Genomic DNA, 21,339 nt, shown 5'->3' on the forward strand with positions numbered 1-21,339 from the left:
ACTCGAGTCACATACTGATTTTAGCTAACTGTATAGTATGGAAGTATGCGGTTTCAGACGCAGCCTTGGTCAAGACGAACTGCTGCAGTTTAAACCAAGCATCAGAATGGAGAAGAAAGGTGATTTAGGTGACTTTGAACATGGCATGGTAGTTGGTGCCAGACGGGCTGGTCTGAGTATTTCAGAAACTTTAAATCTACTGGGATTTTCATGCACAACCATCTCAAGGGATTACAGAGAAGAGTACGAAAAAGAGAAAATATTCAGTGAGCGCCAGTTCTGTGGGCGCAAATGCCTAGTTGATGCCAGAGGTCTGAGGAGAATGGTCAGACTGGTTTGAGCTGATAGAAAGGCAACAGTTACTCAAATAATCACTCGTCTACCGAGGTATGCAGAAGAGCATCTCTGAACGCACAACACGTCCAGCCTAGAGGCAGATGGGCTACAGCAGCAGAAGACCACACCGGGTGCCACTCTTGTCAGCTAAGAACAGCAAACTGAGGCTACAATTGGCACCGGATCACCAAAGTTGGACAATAGAAGATTGTTAAAATCTGGCCTGCTCTGATAAGTCTCGATTTCTGCTGCAACATTCGGATGGTAGGGTCAGAATTTGGCATCAACAACATGAAAGCATGGATCCATTCTGCCTTGTATCAATGGTTCAGGCTGCTGTTGGTGGTGTAACGTGGGGGGATCGCCACCGCCTGCCTGAATATTGTTGCTGACCAGGTCCATCCCTTTATGACCACATTGTACCCATCTTCTGATAGCTACTTCCAGCAGGATAAAACGCCATGTCACAAAGCATGAATCGTCTAAGACTGGTTTCATTAAAGTGACAATGAGTTCACTGTATTCAAATGGCCTCCAGTCCACAGTCACCAGAGCTCAATCCAATAGAGCATTTTTAAGATGTGGTGCAACGGAAGATTAGCATCATGGATGTGCAGTTGACAAATCTGCAGCAACTGTGTGATGCTATCATGTCAATATGGACCAAAATCTCAGAGGAATATTTCCAGTACATTGTTTAATCTATTCCATGAAGGATTAAGACAGTTTTGAAGGCAAAAGTGGCTCCAACCTGGTTCTAGTAGGCTGTTCCTTATAAAGTGGCTGGTGAGTGTTTATACAATATGTATACAGTCATAGTCAAAATTATAAGCCCTCCACTAAAAATTGTATTCTTTTTATATATTTCCTGTGCAAGTGATGTTTAATAGACAAAGAATATTTTCATAGTATGTCCTATGACATTTTTTTCTTCTGAGGAAGTTATTTCATTTATTTTATTTTTTTGTTTGGCTACATTTAAAAGCGGTTTTTAATTTTTAAAATCAGTTTTTAAGGTCAATATTATTAGCCCTCTTAAGCAATATTTTTTAAATAATTATTTTTCCAATTGTCAATAGGACAGACCAATGTTATCCAAAAACTTCCCTATAAATATCCTAACTTACCTATAATATGATCATTTAGTTAAGTCTTTAAATTGCACGTTAAGCTAAATCCTAACAACTTCTATCTAGTAAAATATTATTTACTGTCATCATGGCAAAGACAATTTTTTTTTAATTTAGAAATTAGTTATCAAAACTATTTTGTTTAAAAAAATAAATCTCACGGTTAAGCAACAATTTGGAAATATTTTTTAAAGAATTTCACAGGAGGGCTGAGGTTCTTCAACTGTATAACACCTTGTATAATTGCATACAAGCATCTGTAAAATGATTAAATGTTACAATGTAAAAGAAACAGAAATAAATATGAGTGATATTAAAATTTATGTGGCAATAAACGTAATGTAGTTAGCAATGAATGGGCACAGCTCTTCTGAAAAGGCCATCAATATCTGTGAACAGTGCTGTCTATTCTGAACACACAGGACACAGTCACAAGTCTGCATCCAGTGCTATTTCTGGCAGATTGAATGACACTGATATAATAAATGACTAAGAAGTGCAGCGTGTCCAGCAGCTTCAGCACAGCACAGCCGTGACAGAGCCGCGTGGCGGAGCCCTAATGGAGGCACACAGGTTTCCTCCAGCACCTCAATGACCTGTCAGAGCAAGTGACATAACAACTGGCAGCCACGAGAGCCAGCAGCTTCACATCCACTGCCGTTTCAGACCACGCTTGGCATTTCAAGCCTTCCAACTGAAAGGCCAAAATAATATGGAGAAACATGAATATGTTCTGAACGTACTGGTGCAAGTGTGTGTGTGTAAGATTTGGTCTCAGAAATTTGCCACTATGCACTGAACAAAAAAAAAAAATCATTTAGCGGTGCATAATGTTTCTAAAAAAGTCATCATCACTATCCGGCCACTTTATTAGGTACACCTTACTAGTATTGGGTTGAACCCACTTTTGCCTTCAGAACTGCCTTAATCCTTCGTAGCATAGATTCAGTAAGGTACTGAAAATATTCTGGAGTTTTTGGTTCATATTGACATGACAGCATCACACAGTTGCTGCAGATTTGTTGGCTGCACATTTATGATGTGAATCTCCTGTTCCACCATATCCTAAAGGTGCTTTATTGAATTGAGGTCTGGTGACTGCGGAGGCCATTTGAGTACAGTGAACTTGTTGTCATGTTAAAGAAACCAGTCTGGATGATTCATGCTTTATGTAGTGGCTCATTATTCTGCTGGATGTAGCCATCAGAAGATGGGTACACTGTGGTCATAAAGGGATGGACATGTTCACCAACAATACTCAGGTGGGCTGTGGTGTTGACACAATGCTCAACTGGTACTAACGGGCCCAAATTGTACTAAGAAAATCTATAAAGCATTTGAACCCACAGAACTGCCGCTCGCTGGTAAATTTCTCTTTTTGGAACCATTCTCTGTAAACCCTAGAGATGGTTGTGCGTGAAAATCCCACTAGATCAGCAGTTTCTGAAAAACTCAGATCAGCCCATCTGGCACCAACAACCATGTCAGGTGTTCCTGACATGAAGTGTCAAAAAAAGTGGCCGGTCAGTGTAAATTTCTATAAATGAGAAATCAAACTTTGATTACATTTGCAATATAATTCTCAGCTACAGTACATATGGACACTTAGTTTCAGAGAACATATCTTGAATTAAGATCATTCTTGGTCACTCTATACAATAGATTTTCATTTAGTTAACTACAGTATAGTAACTGGCAATGAATAATAATATAATATGATAATTATTATATTATATTATATATTATTATTATTTAATATTATATTATATTATATAAATTATGTAGAAAATTTTCAGTTGTGTTTGTATTGACTTCCTGTTTTAGTTCCTGGTTCTCATATTCCAATGCCTGCTTGTCACCTTGTTAGTTGTCTGCATTATATGCATTTGTTTATCAGTGCTACAGGGCATATAATGTTTGATTCACCGTGTGCTTTGCTAAACAGGACAACAAAAGTCTATACTACTAAGTTTTGACAAAAGTTATGTTGCCTACAAAAGTTTTAGGAACAACAAATAATAACTTGACTTTTAGTTGATCATTTGGTATCAGAAGAGGTTTATATGAAAAGTAAAGGCCTCTAGATTACGCTTATTTTACCAAAATATAACATGATCATGCCTTGATTTTTAATTATTTAATTAGGACAGTAAGTTCTGACTTTGCTTAGACAAAAGTCTTGTTACTTAACAGAAATAATGTCCAGTATAGAATATAAAGTGATGGTGCAGTGGAAAAAGAATTAATATAGTGTATGACTCCCTTGAGCTTGGAGGACTGCATCCATACATCTCTGCAATGACTCAAATCACTCATCAATAAAGTCATCTGGAATGGAAAAGAAAGCGTTCTTGCAGGACTCCTAAAGTTAATCAAGATTCTTTGGATCCATCATCAATGCCTCCTCCTTCATCTTACCCGAGACATACTCAATAATGTTCATGTCTGGTGACTGGGCTGTCCAATCCTGGTGCACCTTGACCTTCTTTGCTTTCAGGAACTTTGATGTAGAGGCTGAAGTATGAGAAGGAGCGCTATCCTGCTGAAGAATTTCATCTGATTCATCTGAGAAATCTACCTTCTGCCACTTTTCCAAACGATCAACTTAAAGTCAAGTTATTGTTTGCTGCTCTTACAATTGGGATTGACGACAAGACTTTTGTCAGGTAGTGTAATATTATTCCTTTTCGTTTTAGGAATGTCTCATTAAAAACTTCTACAAACTCCTTAAACTGATCCCTGATCAGAAAAAAACTTAAGATTTGCCTAGTGACTAATATAAATCCCCAAGTGGAGATCCATTACATTTTCTAAATGTTTAAAAACAGTAATGACTGAATAAAGACCTGTTAACTGAAGTCATGAGACCATGACAGTGTGTGCCAATACGTGCTCCACACAAAAGCTTTGTAAAGATTTCAGTTATCATTAGCTGCAGTTGGATCCTATTTGTCTTTTTCTATCCAGCACAACCTAAATAAATGACACAAATACTGAAAAATTATGTTTGTTTTTTTGTGCATTGTGTCATTTTGAAAGGCCCAAACCACATGCAATGTCAAAGACTTTAATCTGTGAAGAAGAGTGTTGGTGACTGAAGCTCAGAAAAACACCACAGGAAGCCTGAAGGAGCTCGTGCTGCTTCACATGTGATATGGGGTTGGGGATTTGATATCTCGGTGTGGTAATGCCACATACAGCTCATATGAAGCTGCAGGCAACGACGACGACAACAAAAAAAAAAAAACTGAATTCTGATGGAAAAGCAAGAAAATTCCCCAGACGTTTCAACAACATGCTGTGTGTTTTTTTTTATGATTCAGGTGTTTATATTTCACAGAGCAGCTGCAGTTTCCTCCGAGCCACAGCACAGATCTGTCTTCTTCTCAACGAATGCTCTCATAAATATTCATGATATGAGTCTTGAACCTGCATTATTGTGCGGTGTTGGATGATCGTGCGGTTATCGATGCGTCATTGATCAACAAATCACTGGAAAAGCAAAAGGTGTTGATGAATATTCAGAAGCAGCGTCGGTTTTGTCCAATCAGCATTGGCTGAGGCTGACCTGGAGCTGCAGTGTAGGGAGCAATAAATGTGTGCTCTAAACAAAGTGGAGGAAGCTTTAAGACTTACCTAAAACTAACTATTTAAATAGTTTAACAAAACCCAAGTCACCATTATGATCATGTAAAAAAAAAAGTCATTAAATATCCTAATTATATATACTTAATATTATTTATACACTCACTGGCCACTTTATTAGGTACACATTTACTAGCACTAGACTCCCTTCTGCCTTTAGAACTGCCTTAATCCTTCGTGGCATATATTCAACAAGGTACTGGAAATATTCCTCAGAGTTTTTGGTCAATGTTGACATGATAGCATCACATAGTTGCTGCAGATTTGTCGGCTGTACATCCATGATGCGAATCTCCTGTTCCACCACTTTCTGAAGGTGCTGTATGGGATTGGGATCTGGTGACTGTGAGGGCCATTGAGTACAGTGAACTCATTGTCATGTTCAAGAAACCAGTCTGAGATGATTGGAATTCTGAGCCAACCGTCTCAATGTCGCAGCTGAAATTGAGACTCATCAGACCAGTCAATGTTTTTCCAATCTTCTATCTGACATATCTTCAATCTGACATATTTTGGTGAGCCTGTGTGAATTGTAGCCTCAGTTTCCTGTTCTTAGCTGACAGGAGTGGCACCAGGTGTGGTCTTCAGCTGCTGTAGCCCATCCGCCTTAAGGTTTGACGTTGTGCATTTAAAGATGCCTAGGTTATAAGGAGTTATTGTTGCCTTTCTGTCAGCTCGAACCAGTCTGGCCATTCTCCTCAGACCTCAGGCATCAACTAGGCATTTGCGCTCACAGAACTGCCGCTCACTGGATATTTTCTCTTTTTTGGACTATTCTCTGTAAACCCTAGAGATGGTTGTGCATCAAAATCCTCGTAGATCAGTAGTTTCTGAAATACTCAGACCAGCCCATTTGGCACCAACAATCATGCCACGTACAAAGTCACTTACTGTAAGTAACCTTTCTTCTCATTTCTGATGCTCGGTTTGAACTGCAGCAGATCGTCTTGACCATGTCTTCATGCCTAAATGCATTGAGTTGCTGCCATGTGATGCCATGTAATGAGCAGTTGGACAGGTCTACCTAATAAAGTGGCCATTCAGTGTATACACAGTAGCACATATATACATATATTCACTCTTTCACTTTCCTTATTCCCCTTTTTCACTTGATTTTTTTAAGAGTGTGATAATTAAGTCCTCATCCATTGGAAGTGTATGCAAAGATAATTTTTGCTTTTGAAGCACAGAAAACAGCATCTGCTCAACCAAACATGAACAAGGTGACTTATTTTGGGCCTGTTCTTTGAGACCATCATAATGAAAATTCCTTGACGAAAAAGTGCACTTTGAACACCCTGATGGTTTTAACCAAAAATATTATAAGTTTAAGTTTCAAATTTATAAAGCACTTTCAAAACAGCTAGGGCTGACCAAAATGTAAAATAAAACAATACGAGGTTAAGATAGTGAGGATTTTACAAATAGGATAGCACAAATAGCAATAACTGCTTGAAGGAACAAGTGCAGGCAAGTTAAGAAACATGTACATTTAACAACAAGCAGATTAATACTTGTTAAAAGTTAAAGAGATCGTGTGAGTTTGAGTTGAGGGTTGACCATTATGCAGACCATTTCATAAACGAGGACCCACCACCGAAAAATCTTGGTTTCCCCCTTTGTTTGAACTTCGAGGTAAAGATTTTCAATAAATTAAGATTACAAGATCTTCTTGCTGGGTTATAGGAAAGCGGCATATCTGACGGATTATTTAGGTGCCAAATTGTGTAGACACTTAAATACAAACAGAAGATTTTTTAACTCAGTCCTGAAATGAACGGGAAGCCAATGGAGGGAGTGTAGGATGGGAGTGACATGGTCATATTTGTGACCGTTTTACGAAATTTGGCTGCAGATTTCTGGACCACTTGAAGTCACACTACCTGGGATTTAAAGATGCCGTACTGTATAGAATTACAGTTATCCAAGCATGAAGTTATAAACGCATGGATAACTGTCTCACATGACTTTTCAGGCCAAAAATGTTTAATTTTGAAGCGTAAACAGAGTTGAAAAAAACTTGAGGCGACAATAAAAGCAACATGCTGGTCAAATTTAAGGGAATCGTCGATGAGGACACCCAGATTGTGTACAAAACTTGAATTAAAACCTTTTTTTTAAAACAGTTCAAGCTCTCAACTGTTGCAATTTTAATTGCATAGGACAGGGTCAGGACTTCAAACCAGAAGATGAATGACCAAGACTTTATATGCAGTGTTTAGTGCATCATTAAAGACACAACTCATTCACTTATGTCTCTATTGAAACTTAGTAACACTAAATGACTTAAATAATGGCAGATGAAAGTCAAATAAAAACATGGATTATAATTCTGTTAAAAGTAATAAACTCACGTAGAGAATGCATTGTTCTGCCTCTCGCAGCGGATCCCCTTGCAGTGGTTGGGCTCATCTGCCGCCTCTGTCTCATAGTAAAAGTAAAGCTGGTTGAGTCCGTTGGCAAAGGCCAGCAGCACTAAACAGTAGATGAAGAGGAACTTGAGGATGTCCAGCAGCATGCGGCCCAGAGAGATCTGCAGCGGGCCCAGGTGAGAGTTCGCCGTGAACAGAGAGATGAGCCGAAGAGAGCTGAAAATGTTGGCGATGGCAAACAAAGCTTCAGCGATCAACGTCGGATGCCACATCTCCCATTCCTCTCGCGGACGAGAACTGTTATACTGGAGAGTACACAGACACACACACGAAAACATTCAGTTTATCATTTGTTAATTTTGTGTTATATTTTAGACACTGCACTTGTCAGCTTTGCCAATGACAATACAAGCTATAGATCCAGAACTGCTGTGTGTTTCTGATCAATGTGCAGCGATGAGTGTGAATGAATATACACTTGAAGTCAGAATTATTAGCCCCCCTGAATTATTAGACTGCTTGTTTGTTTTTCTCCCCAATTTCTGTTTAACAGAGAGCAGATTTCTTCAACACATTTCTAATCATAATAGTTTTGATAACTCATCTCTAATCACTGATTTATTTTATCTTTGCCATGATGACAGTAAATAATATTTAACTAGATATTTTTCAAGACACTTCTATACAGCTTAAAGTGACATTTAAAGGCTTAACTAGATTAATTAGGTTAACTAGGCAGGTTAGGGTAATTAGTAAAGTTATTGTATGATGATGGTTTGTTCTGTAGACTATCGAGAAAAAATATAGCTTAAAGGGGCTAATGATAATTTTGTCCCTAAAATGGGTTTTAAAAAAATAAAAACAGCTTTTATTCTAGCCAAAATAAAACAAATAAGACTTTCTCCACAAGAAAAAATATTAACAGACATACTGTGAAAATGTCCTTGCTCTGTTAAACATCATTTGGGAAATATTTAAAAAAAAAAAAAAAAAAAAAAGAAAGAAATTCAAAGAGGGCTAATAATTCTGACTTCAACTGTATGTTCTGAATGAATCAAGTGAATCAATTGCTCATTCTATATCAGTAAAAAAGGATGGTTATCCATAAATGAGCATTTTAGATTATATACTCACCTTCATGTCATTTGAATTTCTTTATTTAGCAAATCATTAAAGATATTGACAAAGGATTCTGTTGAATTGAATAAATAATTTTGTGTTATATTTTAGACACTGCCCTTGTCAGCTTTGCCAAAGCAATCCAAGCTATTAATCCAAAACTGTTGTCTGTTTCTGATTAATGTGCAGCTGTGAGTATAAATGAATCTACATTTTGAATGAATCAAGTGAATCATTTGCTCATTCTATGTCAGTAAATAAAAGATAATAACCCAAAATGAGGAATTTAAAATTACTTACATACCATGTCATTTGAATTTCTTTCTTTTGGCAAAGATATTCACACAGTTATATTATACACTGAATCATACCCTGAAAACAACAATTCACTGGATTTACTACACTATTTTAAACAAACAATTTATAGGGACTGTATTTTAGTCAAACAAATTAAATGTAGTGATGTTCAACTTAATTAGGTTGTTTAAATTCACCCGAAATAAATTGTTTGCAACCAGGTACCTTAAAAAATGAGTAAATTCAATGAATAATTTTTTCAGAGTATGTTGAATTCAATAAATTATGTATTTCTATAGCAATTTGACATGCCTTACACATTTAACACAGCTTAAAAAATTCTCTTCATGGGTCATTTCTCATCCAAATTTTAATATGTATTTATTTAGATACATAAATCGGGTCATTGTGCAATAAATACGACTTTTAAAATATAACCAATGTACAATGTGATCCTTGCATGATTTAGTTTCAGAACTCAGATCTCTACATTGTGCCACAATATTGTGCTGAGAACAAAACCCTGCAGGTTCAAAATGCAATTAGATAAATATGCAAGAACATTGCAAGAATACAAATACAGCACTGTTCAAAGGTTTGCAGTCACCAAAGCTGTATTTATTTAACTATTGCTCAACAGTTACAAGTTAAAATGACTGTTTATACACTGTAAAAGGGCTGGGTTCCACACACTTCCTTCCTAACACAAATCAATTAAGTTAACCTAATTGTTTTTGCAAATTTAAGTGGATTAAATATAAAATATTTAAGTTGTCTCAAAAAAGCTCAATAATTGTGTTAATTCAGCTCATTTGAAATAAACAGTTTGAACAACCTGCAAAAATCATGTTTGTGTGTATTCAATCAGTTTGAAAATGCGATTTATTTCATTCTCAATTTTTAGAGACTTCTGAATGATAGTGTACTGCATGCACAATGGGGCATTGCTTGCAGATGGTTGGTCAAGTGTTTGCATATTTATTAGAGTCCATTTTTAGCCTCATTCACATACCGCAACACCCACAGTCCAACACAACCTGCTGCTACAGTAAATGCACTAGTATAGCACTGCATCATGCATTTTAAAATCCATCGCCAAGTCACTGCCATTTGTTTCTAGGTAAACGAGTCTTTTTTTTTAATGCAAACGAAGCTCAATGGATTGGATTCATGAACGTGAATGGATTAGCTTATTTTGCCTGATGCAGTTAACTTTGCACTATTACCGCCTACGAACGCTGGCGGTAATTGTGTTGGAAAGGGATGTCTGTGTACAGTTTCCAGTGATCATGGCAGCCGCAATTCATCAAATGATGATCAAAAGATGAAGGAGTATGATGACGCTCATACTGTAGATCTAGACATGCTGTGTAGTCGAGAATGTTTGGCATTTTAAAGAGCAGATTCGGATTGGAGTGGTGAAAATTGCAATGCAAATTGCAATCAGCGCTAATTTGGTAGGCGTGTTTGCAGCATTACCTGATTTGCATAATTCCTTGAGTGAATCAGGTGCTGTAACAATACAAATAACAGTCGCAAAAGACAACATTACCCTCAGATTCAGAGAATTCTACCCAACAAATGGCTTCATTAGGAAAATCTAATCTCCAGCTTGAGAAATTCTTCCATTAGTTTTTTTGTTCTGGATACGCTTCTGTCTTTTTTCCAGACAGTTGAGTCAAAGGTCTAACAGGCTTTCTCTTTGACATTTCTTTCCTTGCATAACTTCAGTTGAGAGTAGAACGAGACGCTTCTCCCCTCAACACCATCTCTCAATTCCATGTTTCAGTGGGCAGAGAAATAAGGCTGGCTTTTCAGTGCCAGGCATGGCTGAGCTCTTCTTCCTTTAAATTCTGCTCTCTACTGGGACTATAAGACCACAATATTAACTGGCTAATACATTCATAGTCTAATCTCATGTTTTGAAATCTTACTATTAAATAGGACTGGTTGAATATGAAAAGAAAATTATAATAATTTTAAGAATGTATTATTATTTCAATTATTATGAGAGCGCAATATGAGCAAAACATAATACAAAGAACATACTTTTCCACAATATATGTCTGTTTTTTTATTATCTGGAACTGATGCATGCTTATATAATGCAGTAAGCATAAAAAAGGAAAACAATGTGCAAAACTTGTTTCACATTTGGATATTTGTGAGCGTCTGAGTGTGTGTTTCTCTCATGTGACTTAGAGTATATGCACTACCTGACAAAAGTCTTGTCGCTTATGCAAGTTCTAGAAACAACACATAATATCTTGACTTTTAGTTGATCATTTAGTATCAGAAGTGGCTCATATTAAAGGCAAAGTCCTCTAGATTATGCTTATTTTACCAAAATAAAGTATGATCATGCCTTGATTTTTAATTATTTAATTAGTACTTTAAGATCTGACTTTGCTTAGACAAAAGTCTTGTCACTTAACAGAAATAATGTCCAGTATAGAATATAAAGTCATGGTGCAGTGGAAAAAGAATTTATATTGTGTATGACTCCCATGAGCTTGGAAGACTGCATCCATACATCTCTGCAGTGACTCAATTAACTTATTAATAAAGTCATGGCAAAGAAAGCGTTCTCGCAGGACTCCCAGATTTCAAAATGTTTTGTATTCATCTTCAATGCCTCCATCTTACTCCAGATATGCCCAATAATGTTCATGTCTGGTGACTGGGCTGGCCAATCCTGGAGCACCTTGATCTTTTTTGCTTTCAGGAACTTTGATGTGGAGGCTGAAGTATGAAATGTCTTGATACCTCAGGCTGTTGATGTTGCCATCCACTCTGCAGATCTCTCGCACACACTCATACTGAATGTAACCCCAAACCATGATTTTTCCTTTACCAAACTTAACTGATTTCTGTGAGAATATTGAGTCCATGTGTGTTCCAATAGGTCTACTGCAGTATTTTTGATGATTGGGATGCAGTTCAACAGATGATTCATCAGAAAAATCTACCTTCTGCCACTTTTCCAAATGATCAACTAGAAGTCACGTTAATATTTGTTGCCCTTACAACTCGGGTCAACGACAAGACATTTGTCAGGTAGTGTACAAAGATTTCTTTCTTGGCAGCAACATTTATCAAGTTATTATTAGTACTTTTACAAATAAGGTTGCTATGATACTAACATTTAGATAAAAGTAAAAATTCAACACTACATCATAATATGTTAATGGAAAGGCTTTCAAGCTTTATAATGCCACGGACCCCTATTTTTACAGACTGAAATTCAGCTATTCCTCAAACAACAGTTTTCGCCATCCAATAAAAAAAAACTAAACAGCAAATGGAAAGAAACAGAATGCAGTACAGTAATCACGTTCTCTATAAGCACTGTGCCAAAATCTAAACAAAAAATAGTTCAATTGAACTGCCTGAGTATAAACTAATAATACACGCAGATAGAAATATTTATAGCCATTAAATGCATTTCTTTAGAACCTGTCCAAACACAAAACAGAGCATAAATAACATGGCTTGTGATATGACCATTTATCTTATCACACATGAATATGCGCACACACACACATACACACACAATTTAAGGGACTCGTGTGGGCTGAAACCCTGTCCATGCAGGGTGACTAAGACAGCTGCAGATGGTCATGAAGTCTGGAGCATGTCTGTGTCTGCGTGCGTATGTGTATGTGTGTGTGCTATTTGTGTTTACACACTTGTTTGTCTGAGATGGAGTATATATACAGTTGAAGTCAGAATTAATAGCCCCCCTTAATTATTAGCCCCCTCTTTATTTTTCCCCCAATTTCTGTTTAACAGAGAGATTTTTTTCAAGACATTTCTAAAGATAATAGTTTTAATAACTCATTTCTAATAACTGATTCATTTTATCTTTACCATGATGACAGTAAATAATATTTTACTAGATATTGTTCAATACACTATCAGCTTAAAGTGACATTTAGAGACCTAACTAGGTTAATTAGGTTAACTAGGCAGGTTAGGGTAATTAGTCAAGTTATTGTTTAATGATGGTTTGTTCTGTAGACTATTGAAAAAAAAAATATCTTAAAGGGGCTAATAATTTTGTCCTTAAAATGGCTTTAAAAAAAATGCTTTCATACTAGTTGAATTTAAACTAATAAGACTTTCTCAAGGAGAAAAAATATTATCCGACATACTGTGAAAATTTCCTTGCTCTGTTAAACATAATTTAGGAAATCTTTACAAAAAAGAATAAAAAAAATTCAAAGGGGTGGCTAATAATTCTGATTTTAACTGTACATGTGTGTGTGCACTGTTCATGAGGAACAACACAATTGTGTCGTATAAGTATGTGTCTTATGTATCCCCTTAAACCAATATTAAGGTAGTTTATAAGGACATACCTTATGTGCTACTCCTCGCAATTAATTCATTCGTTCATTTTCTTTTCAGCTTGTCCCTTTATTAATCTGGGGACGACACAGCAGAATGAACCACCAACTTATCAAGCATTTGTTTTACGCAGCGGATGCCCTTCCAGCTGCAACCCATCACTGGGAAACACCCATACACCCCCAGTCACACACATACACAATGGACAATTTAGCTTACCCAGTTCACCATAGTGCATGTATTTGGACTAACGGGGGAAACCGGAGCACCCGGCAAAACCCACACCAACACAGGGAGAACATGCAAACTCCACACAGAAATGCCAAATGACCTCAGCTGAGGCTTAAACCAGTGACCTTTGTGCTGTGAGGCAACAACACTACCCACTGCGCCACCTTGCCACCTTCCAGAAAAAATCATAAAAAAAATGATAAAATTTTTAAAAATCTTAAAAATCATACTTAACAGAGTCTTTTGAAATACAAAAAAATATGCTGGATCAGGAAACCTTTCCGTGTGGAGTTTGTATGTTCTCCCTGTGTCTGTATGTGTTTCCTCAGGGTGATCCGGTTTCCCCCACAGTCATAAAATATAGGTGAATTGGATAAATTAAATAGGCTGTAGTGTGTGAATGGCAGTGTGTGTGTTTTTTCCAGCACTAGGGGTTGTACTCTTGATGCTGGGTTAAGGCTGGAAGGGCATCCGCTGGTAAAACATATGCCCGAGTAATTGGCAGTCTGACTGTTGATAAAGCAGGGAATAAGCCAGAGACAAGTTTGACTGTATGTGTTTATTTATCTGTGTGTCTGCTTGTTTGTGTGTGTCTCTGTGCACTTTAGTGTGAGTGAAGAGGACTGAACTGCTCACCTTGACATAAGCCACGATCTTTAGAGAAATGGTGGCCAAATAGAGAGAATTCATAGCAAAGTCCATCAGGTTCCACCAGTCATGGACGTACTCGTTAAAACCTCCATCCCACATCTCCTTAATCTCAGCCCATATAAAGCCTAGGAGAAACAACAAACATACACAGATATTAACTTGAGATGCAAAACATATTGTTTAATGGGAATTTTCTTTTATTTTATATAAATTAATTTGCCCTCATAATCTTTAATCAAAAACCATAACCTTCCCGGCCCTCCTCCAAATGACTTGTCTTCACTTCCGGTTTGAAGAAAATCAAAATGTACTTTTGTTATTTCTGTATATACTGTTTACTGTATATAGTAGTGCAATTTATACACAATGTGTCTATGCACTTCATTACTTCATAAAAATTAATTTACCGTCATAATCTTTAACCAAATGCCACAACCCTCGAAATGACTTTCTTTACGTCCCATCACATGGAATGTTTTTAAGGTAGGGCTCGGCCAATAAACAATACTATATCGAATCGGGATAAAATTAGTCAATAACAGTGATAAGCTCTGGACTTTTTTACTCTTCATTGATCTAAGAGCCAATCACACAGCAGAAATGTGCAACAAAGGGAATCTAAAAGTGTGCTGATATTGCCCTTCTATAATGACAGTCTGGGAGGGGCTTTTTACCTCCTTTTTACCCCCAGTCCATCTTATTTCCTATTTTTCTATGCTATCTCTCGACGGACCGGTCTACCCCTGATATATGTAATGTCTGTGTAGGGTTGGAGGGGTCCAATTTCACTGCATGTAACAGTGTTGTGACAAATAAAGGCTCATCATCATATTAGAGATGGATAAAATTTTCCTCCACCGAAAATTTATCAGCCGAAAATATGTTATGCCATTTAATGGACCCTCTAATTTTTGTGGCTTCAGTCATTTAGGGCAGGGCTATTAGTCCTTTAAGGTGGGACTATTAGTCATTTAGGGCAGGGCTATTAGTCCTTTAAGGTGGGACTATTAGTCATTTAGGGCAGGGCTATTAGTCCTTTAAGGTGGGACTATTAGTCATTTAGAGCAGGGCTATCAGTCCTTTAAGGTTTGACTATCAGCCTTTGGGCCGGGGCTATCAGTCCTTTAAGGTGGGACTGTCAATTCTTTAGGGCAGGGCTATCAGTCCTTTAAGGCCGGACTATCAGTAATTTAGGGCGGGGCTATCCGTCTTTTAAGGTGGGACTATCAGTCTTTTAGGACGGGGCTATCAGTCCTTTAAGGTGGGAATATCAGTCCTTTAGGGCGGGGCTACCGGTCCTTTAAGGTGGGACAATCAGTCCTTTAGGGCAGGGGTATCAGTCTTTTAAGGTGGGAACTTTCAGTTCTTTAGGGCAGGGCTATCAGTCCTTTAAGGCAGGGTTTTCAGTCCTTCAAGGCCGGACTATCAGTCATTTTGGGCAAGGCTATGAGTCCTTTAAGGCGGTACTATCAGTCATTTAGGGCAGGGCTATCATTCCTTTATGATGGGACTATCAGTCCTTTAGGGAGGAGCTAACAGTCCTTTAAGGAGGGACTATCAGTCCTTTAGGGCGGGGCTATTAGTTTGTTAGGGCTGGGCTATGAGTCCTTTATTGGGGACTATCAGTCATTTAGGGTGGGAAAATCAGTCCTTTAGGACAGGGCTCTCAGTGCATGTCTTGTTTCTGCCCTGTCTTTGAGAGAGATAGTGGTTCTAATGAATATGATACAAATCCATTGTAAAATGTAGCTCCTCTGCCTCTGCCTCATTAACTTTCTGCACCAGAGGGTGATGACGGTGATTCCACTGGACAGTAAAATTCTCCAAAACTAAGTGCAAACTGGCATTCAAATCTTCCACCATTTTTTTTAGCAATGACTATGTTCCAAATCATGCACTGCCCTACCTTCTATTCTCACTAAACTTTTTAAATTGTATGTATGTAATTGTATATATATGTGTGTGTGTGTGTGTGTGTATGTGTGTGTGTGTGCACGCACACACACACACACACACACACACACACACACACACACACACACACACACACACACACACACACACACACACACACATATATATATATATATAAAATATATAACTTAAGCTTTAAAAAGACACAATCAGACTCACCCAGCACCCAAGGTAGAATCATCCACTCCACCACGGTGGGCGGAGGGCCCTGCATGTGTAGGTTGGTGCGTGCAATGTGCTGTGAGGCCAGGAGGAGGAGGAAGAGGAAGGTGAGGTAGGAGGCCGTGTGGCAGATAAACTTGATGAAGGGTTTTTTGATGAAGAGCCCCAGCGTGCTCTTGGGAGCCAGCAGGTAAACCAGCGAGAAGACTGGGAAGAGCAGGCCGATAATGAAGCACATGACCAACTTGACTGCCCAATGACGGCGCCGCCAGCCAGGAAAACCGTCATACCACAGTGTGGCCAAAAGCTGCTGGCAGTTTGGCTGTGCCACAAACTGGAAGAAAAAAAGGGAGAGAGAGATTTGTAAATGGATTTTAAAGGATTTGTAAATGCTCATGCATAATGGCAACCATACGCAGAAGGACCAATTAACTGGGAGAAAAAGGAGCATTATTCATTCTGACAAGAATGAGTAATCTTTAATCTGTCCTACAGATGGGTGAAGCTGCATATTTTCATAATCCAATCGTTGGTGGGGTTGTGGATGAATACTAGTTGACTGGCTGGTCTAAAGGTACACCTGTATAAAACAAGGTTTCACCAGATCCAAAGGGACAAAAAAAAATAAAAATAAAAAAGAGTGGATCTCAGGATGATTTCAGGTATTTGAACTAACACATAATTAATGTATTAAAATATATTCGAACTGCAGAATATGCTAAATATATAAATGCACAGATGTTTTATTGTAATTCTGGACTATACTATTCCACATCATTTTTGTCACTATATACAGTTAAAGTCAGAATTATTAGCCAATTACCCCAATTTCTTTTTAACAGAAAGAAGATCTTTCTTTAACACATTTCTAAACAAAACAGTTTTAATAACTAATTTCTAATAACTGATTTATTTTTTCTTTGCCATAATGACAGTAAATCATATTTGACTAGATATATTTTTAAGTCACTAGTATTTAGCTTAAAGTGACATCTAAAGCTAATATTATTGACTTTCAGATGTTAAAAAATTAAAAACTGCTATTATTCTAGCCAAAATAAAACAAATACAAATTTCTCCAGAAGAAAAAAATATTATCAGACATACTGTAAAAAATTCCCTGCTCTGTTAAACATAATTTGGGAAATATAAAAAAAGAAAAGAAAATTTACAAGAATTTTGACTTCAACTGCACATGAAACATTTTTTAAACATGCAGGTTTGTCATTTGAAGTTTGCAATACTGACTATTTACAGAAACAAACGAGATCTATTTGAAAAGCTCACTGAATCGCTGGCTGACTGGATTCAATCAAAAACAGATTAATACAGCAATCAAACACTGCAGTGTTTTAGACACACTGTGTTCTGCTACAGCTTTGCTTGAATAATTTTTGCTGTCACAGAGATAATATTGTGTCTAAAATCCTACTCACAAAATATTAACCTCTTATTGAATCACAGTCACATGATGATAATTGTGAAAGCTTTGCTTTTTGTGGTATTACTGGACTATTTCATACTGTATTTTGAATACGAAAAAAAATACATGTTTTGCTTTCAACTTTAGTTATTGGGCTGTTTAAACTAACAGGCTTCATCACACAGTAAATGCTTTTGGAAAGTTTTCTAATAGATTTTTCTTTGTTTTTCAGGAAACGAGAGATAAAATTATATCAGCTTGCATACTGTTAAAACAATTAAGATTTTATCACTATTAATTATTATCAATTCTATTAGAGTAACTTGATATTAAAACCAAAATTCTCCTTTGTAATCAAACGATTTACAAACATTTTTTCAAAAAATAGAAAATCAATAAAATGAACCAAAATAGCATTTGTTTCACAAATTAGACATCTCTCATTTATATAAATCCCCACAAGATATATTTAAAAACTTAAATAAAATAAAAAAATAATGAAATGATAAATCTATTTGCATTTATTGCATAAACATAGCTCATTTTAAAGAACAGACCATTGCTGTGATTCATTTCTCTGCATTTGTTGTTGATTAAACCGTGTGTGTTGTTAACACATTTAGCTCTGAAATGCCACTCATGGTTTGCAGCTGAAAACGAATGTGATGACAGGAAGACAAACAGAACTGGCAAATGCAAATGGCATTATAATTATTATGTTCTTAAAGGAAAGCTTCATCTCGCTCATATAATTGCAAACCTCTGCGGCTTTCTTTATATCTTGGAATGCAAAAACAGAAAACTCAGATAATTTAGTTGCTGCTTACAATAGGATAAAGAAAGAGAAACATAGACATAAGATTGAACATATATAATTATCTATCTATCTATCTATCTATCTATCTATCTATCTATCTATCTATCTATCTATCTATCTATCTATCTATCTATCTATCTATCTATCTATCTATCTATCTATCTATCTATCTATCTATCTATCTATCTATCTATCTATCTATCTATCTATGTTTTCTTTTCCATCCATCCATCCATCCATCCATCTCATTTGTAAAGATTGTCCTGGGCAAACTTCGCAAACTGGGCAAATTATCTATCCATCCATCCATCCATCCATCCATCCATCCATCCATCCATCCATCCATCCATCCATCCATCCATCCATCCATCCATCTATCTAAATAACCAGTCATCCAGCCAGTGCAGATCGCTGAAGAAACACAAATCTGCCACTTTAATGAACTACAAATACCATCATGCACTTCACTCACACACCTGGCCCAGATTCCTCTTTATTGCAAACACACACAGCTGAAGCAGTGGACTATAGACAATCAGATGGACTATAGACAAAGCTCACACACCATTGCTGAGTCTTGTTATACTGTTTTATGAACATTACGTTGCGTTTCCCTAGCCTAGCCTTGCCTTGCCATGTTTGACCTTTGCTTTGTTTCTTTGTTTACATAGTTTGTCGCCTGTACCGTAGTGGTGGGCAAATTGAAGGCTTCGTGAAACACAGAAACAGTCTAAGCAAGTGTCGAAGTTTCGAAATGTTTCGAAACCCATCTCTACAGTGACAACTATTGGTCATTTTTATCATTTTTTAGAGTTCCTGACTGGCATGCAGAGATAATGGGTGATACAGCTGTATATGTTTTTAAATGCTCTGTTCCTGTAACGCGTTTTGTTTTAACATTGGTCAGACTTCCGCATGACCACTTTGTGAATAACTGTCTTGTTTTGCACATAAAAAAAGTAACATTATTAAAATATCAAGTCATAATTTCAGAGTATTTCTACAAGTCGGGACTCAAACTCGGGCCATTTACAGCAAAGCCACTAGGCTACATGAGGAGATTTTTTTCTGATCCTGACAGTTAAATGCAGATTCACCAGGTCTCGAAACACTTTTGAAATAACCGTTGCTTTGAATTGCTTGTCACATGAACTGGTGTTTCGAAACACTTTAGTCACATGACCTGGGTGTTTCGAATCACCTTAGTCACGTGACCTGGGTTTTCGGATCATGCTTTGGTGCAGTGTTTAGAAGCACTTGCGCTTCAGGATCTCAACGCTATGTTGAAATGTTTCACGTCAGCCATCCCTACTGTACCGACCATTCGCCTGTTTACTGACCACGCTTTGGATTACTCTGCATACACCTGTTAGTTCCTTTTTTGACATTTGCTTGCTAGACAATTCTCTTAATAAAACTGCAATCAGATCCTCAATTATAAGCCATAATTCACTGTTTATTATCATTCATTATATTGCGAAGTTTGCCCAGGACAATCTTTACAAATGAGATGGATGGATGGATGGAAAAGAAAACATAGATAGATAGATAGATAGATAGATAGATAGATAGATAGATAGATAGATAGATAGATAGATAGATAGATAGATAGATAGATAGATAGATAGATAGATAGATAGATAGATAGATAGATAGATAGATAGATAGATAGATAGATAGAGAGGGAGGGAGGGAGGTAAGTCACTGGTTTGAAAACAAAGCAAGGGCGATTTAATCCTGACAGAATCTTCATTTTGGTTTGAAGCATTTCTTTAATGGTGCGGAAAGTATTGTTATTATCAATCATTCTCAAAGCAGGAAGTGGAAGGATAGATGGTGAAAAGCTTCTTCAGAGTGTAAACAAAGCTAATTACCAGTTTAGCGCATTGCTGTAGGAGACTTGCTGGTAAGAGAGCGTCCTCAGAAACATCTGCTTTGAAATGAAGCGAGCCAAGAATTGACTCGCCTCATATTTCATAGCACATTTGTGATAAGTTATCTAGTGGCTGTAATGGAAAATGCTGCGTGGGATGACAACACGGCATGATAGATGAGTAACAACTCTTTCTCAGATTCAAAAGTTTCCATTGTTCTGCAGAGAAAGCAGTGGCTTCTGAACCAACCATTCGCCTCTGAACATCCACTAAACCCACAGTTAAAGGGATAGTTCACCCAAAAATCTAAGTTCTGTCTGCTCATCCTACATCTTGTTCAAAACCTATTTGATTTTATTTCTTCTGTTAAACACAACAGAAGTTGTTTGGGGGAAAAATGAACACTATGGTTACATGATTTCAGCTTTCTTCATTACAACAGAAGAAAGAAACTCATAAGGGTTTGGAATCCCTTGAGAGAGAGTAAGGCCCAATCCAAATTCATTTCCCCCCTACCCCTTCCCCTTGGCCCTTAAAACAGAGTGTGAAGGGAAAGAGTTTTAAATTTATGCCTCAGAAATGGGACAGCACTACTTTCTCTCATGAGTGCCATTTGCTCCTGCTGTTTTTGCGAAAATCCACCAGAGGCTAGTGTCGACAGACAGATTGACGGACAAACAGATAACCCCCGATTGACCAGTGCCCAATGTCTTCCCTAAATCCAACCAATAGTGTTTTAAAAAGCACCGATAACCCCACATACCCCCTTCCCTAAATCTAATTGATAGTGTTTTAAAAAGCACCGATTGACCCGCTCACCGCCTTAAACTAAACTGACAGTGTTTTCAAAAGCAATCCATAAACAGAAAAGTCCCGCGGCCGCCTGATTTTTCTTCGCTGGACTCAAACCCCTCGTCACGGTCAACCCCGTCGTTGCGGTCAACTCCACTCTGCATCT

At 37.3% G+C, this 21,339-nt stretch overlaps 1 protein-coding gene across 21 annotated transcripts in view; it reads right to left on the reverse strand.

The window, feature by feature from the left end:
• trpc5a (transient receptor potential cation channel, subfamily C, member 5a) overlaps positions 1-21,339 on the reverse strand; it is a 137,426-nt gene that overhangs the window by 16,785 nt on the left and 99,302 nt on the right. For 20 of the 21 annotated variants that reach the window (XM_073945123.1, XM_073945169.1, XM_073945186.1 and 17 more), the window contains 3 exon segments: positions 16,265-16,601; positions 14,117-14,256; positions 7,466-7,788 (listed from right to left, as the gene is read on the reverse strand). In XM_073945123.1, the coding sequence (XP_073801224.1) occupies positions 7,466-7,788; positions 14,117-14,256; positions 16,265-16,601 (800 nt within the window). 21 annotated transcript variants of the gene reach the window in all.

Source organism: Danio rerio, chromosome 1, assembly GCF_049306965.1.
Source record: "Danio rerio strain Tuebingen ecotype United States chromosome 1, GRCz12tu, whole genome shotgun sequence".
Taxonomy (NCBI): Eukaryota; Metazoa; Chordata; class Actinopteri; order Cypriniformes; family Danionidae; genus Danio; species Danio rerio.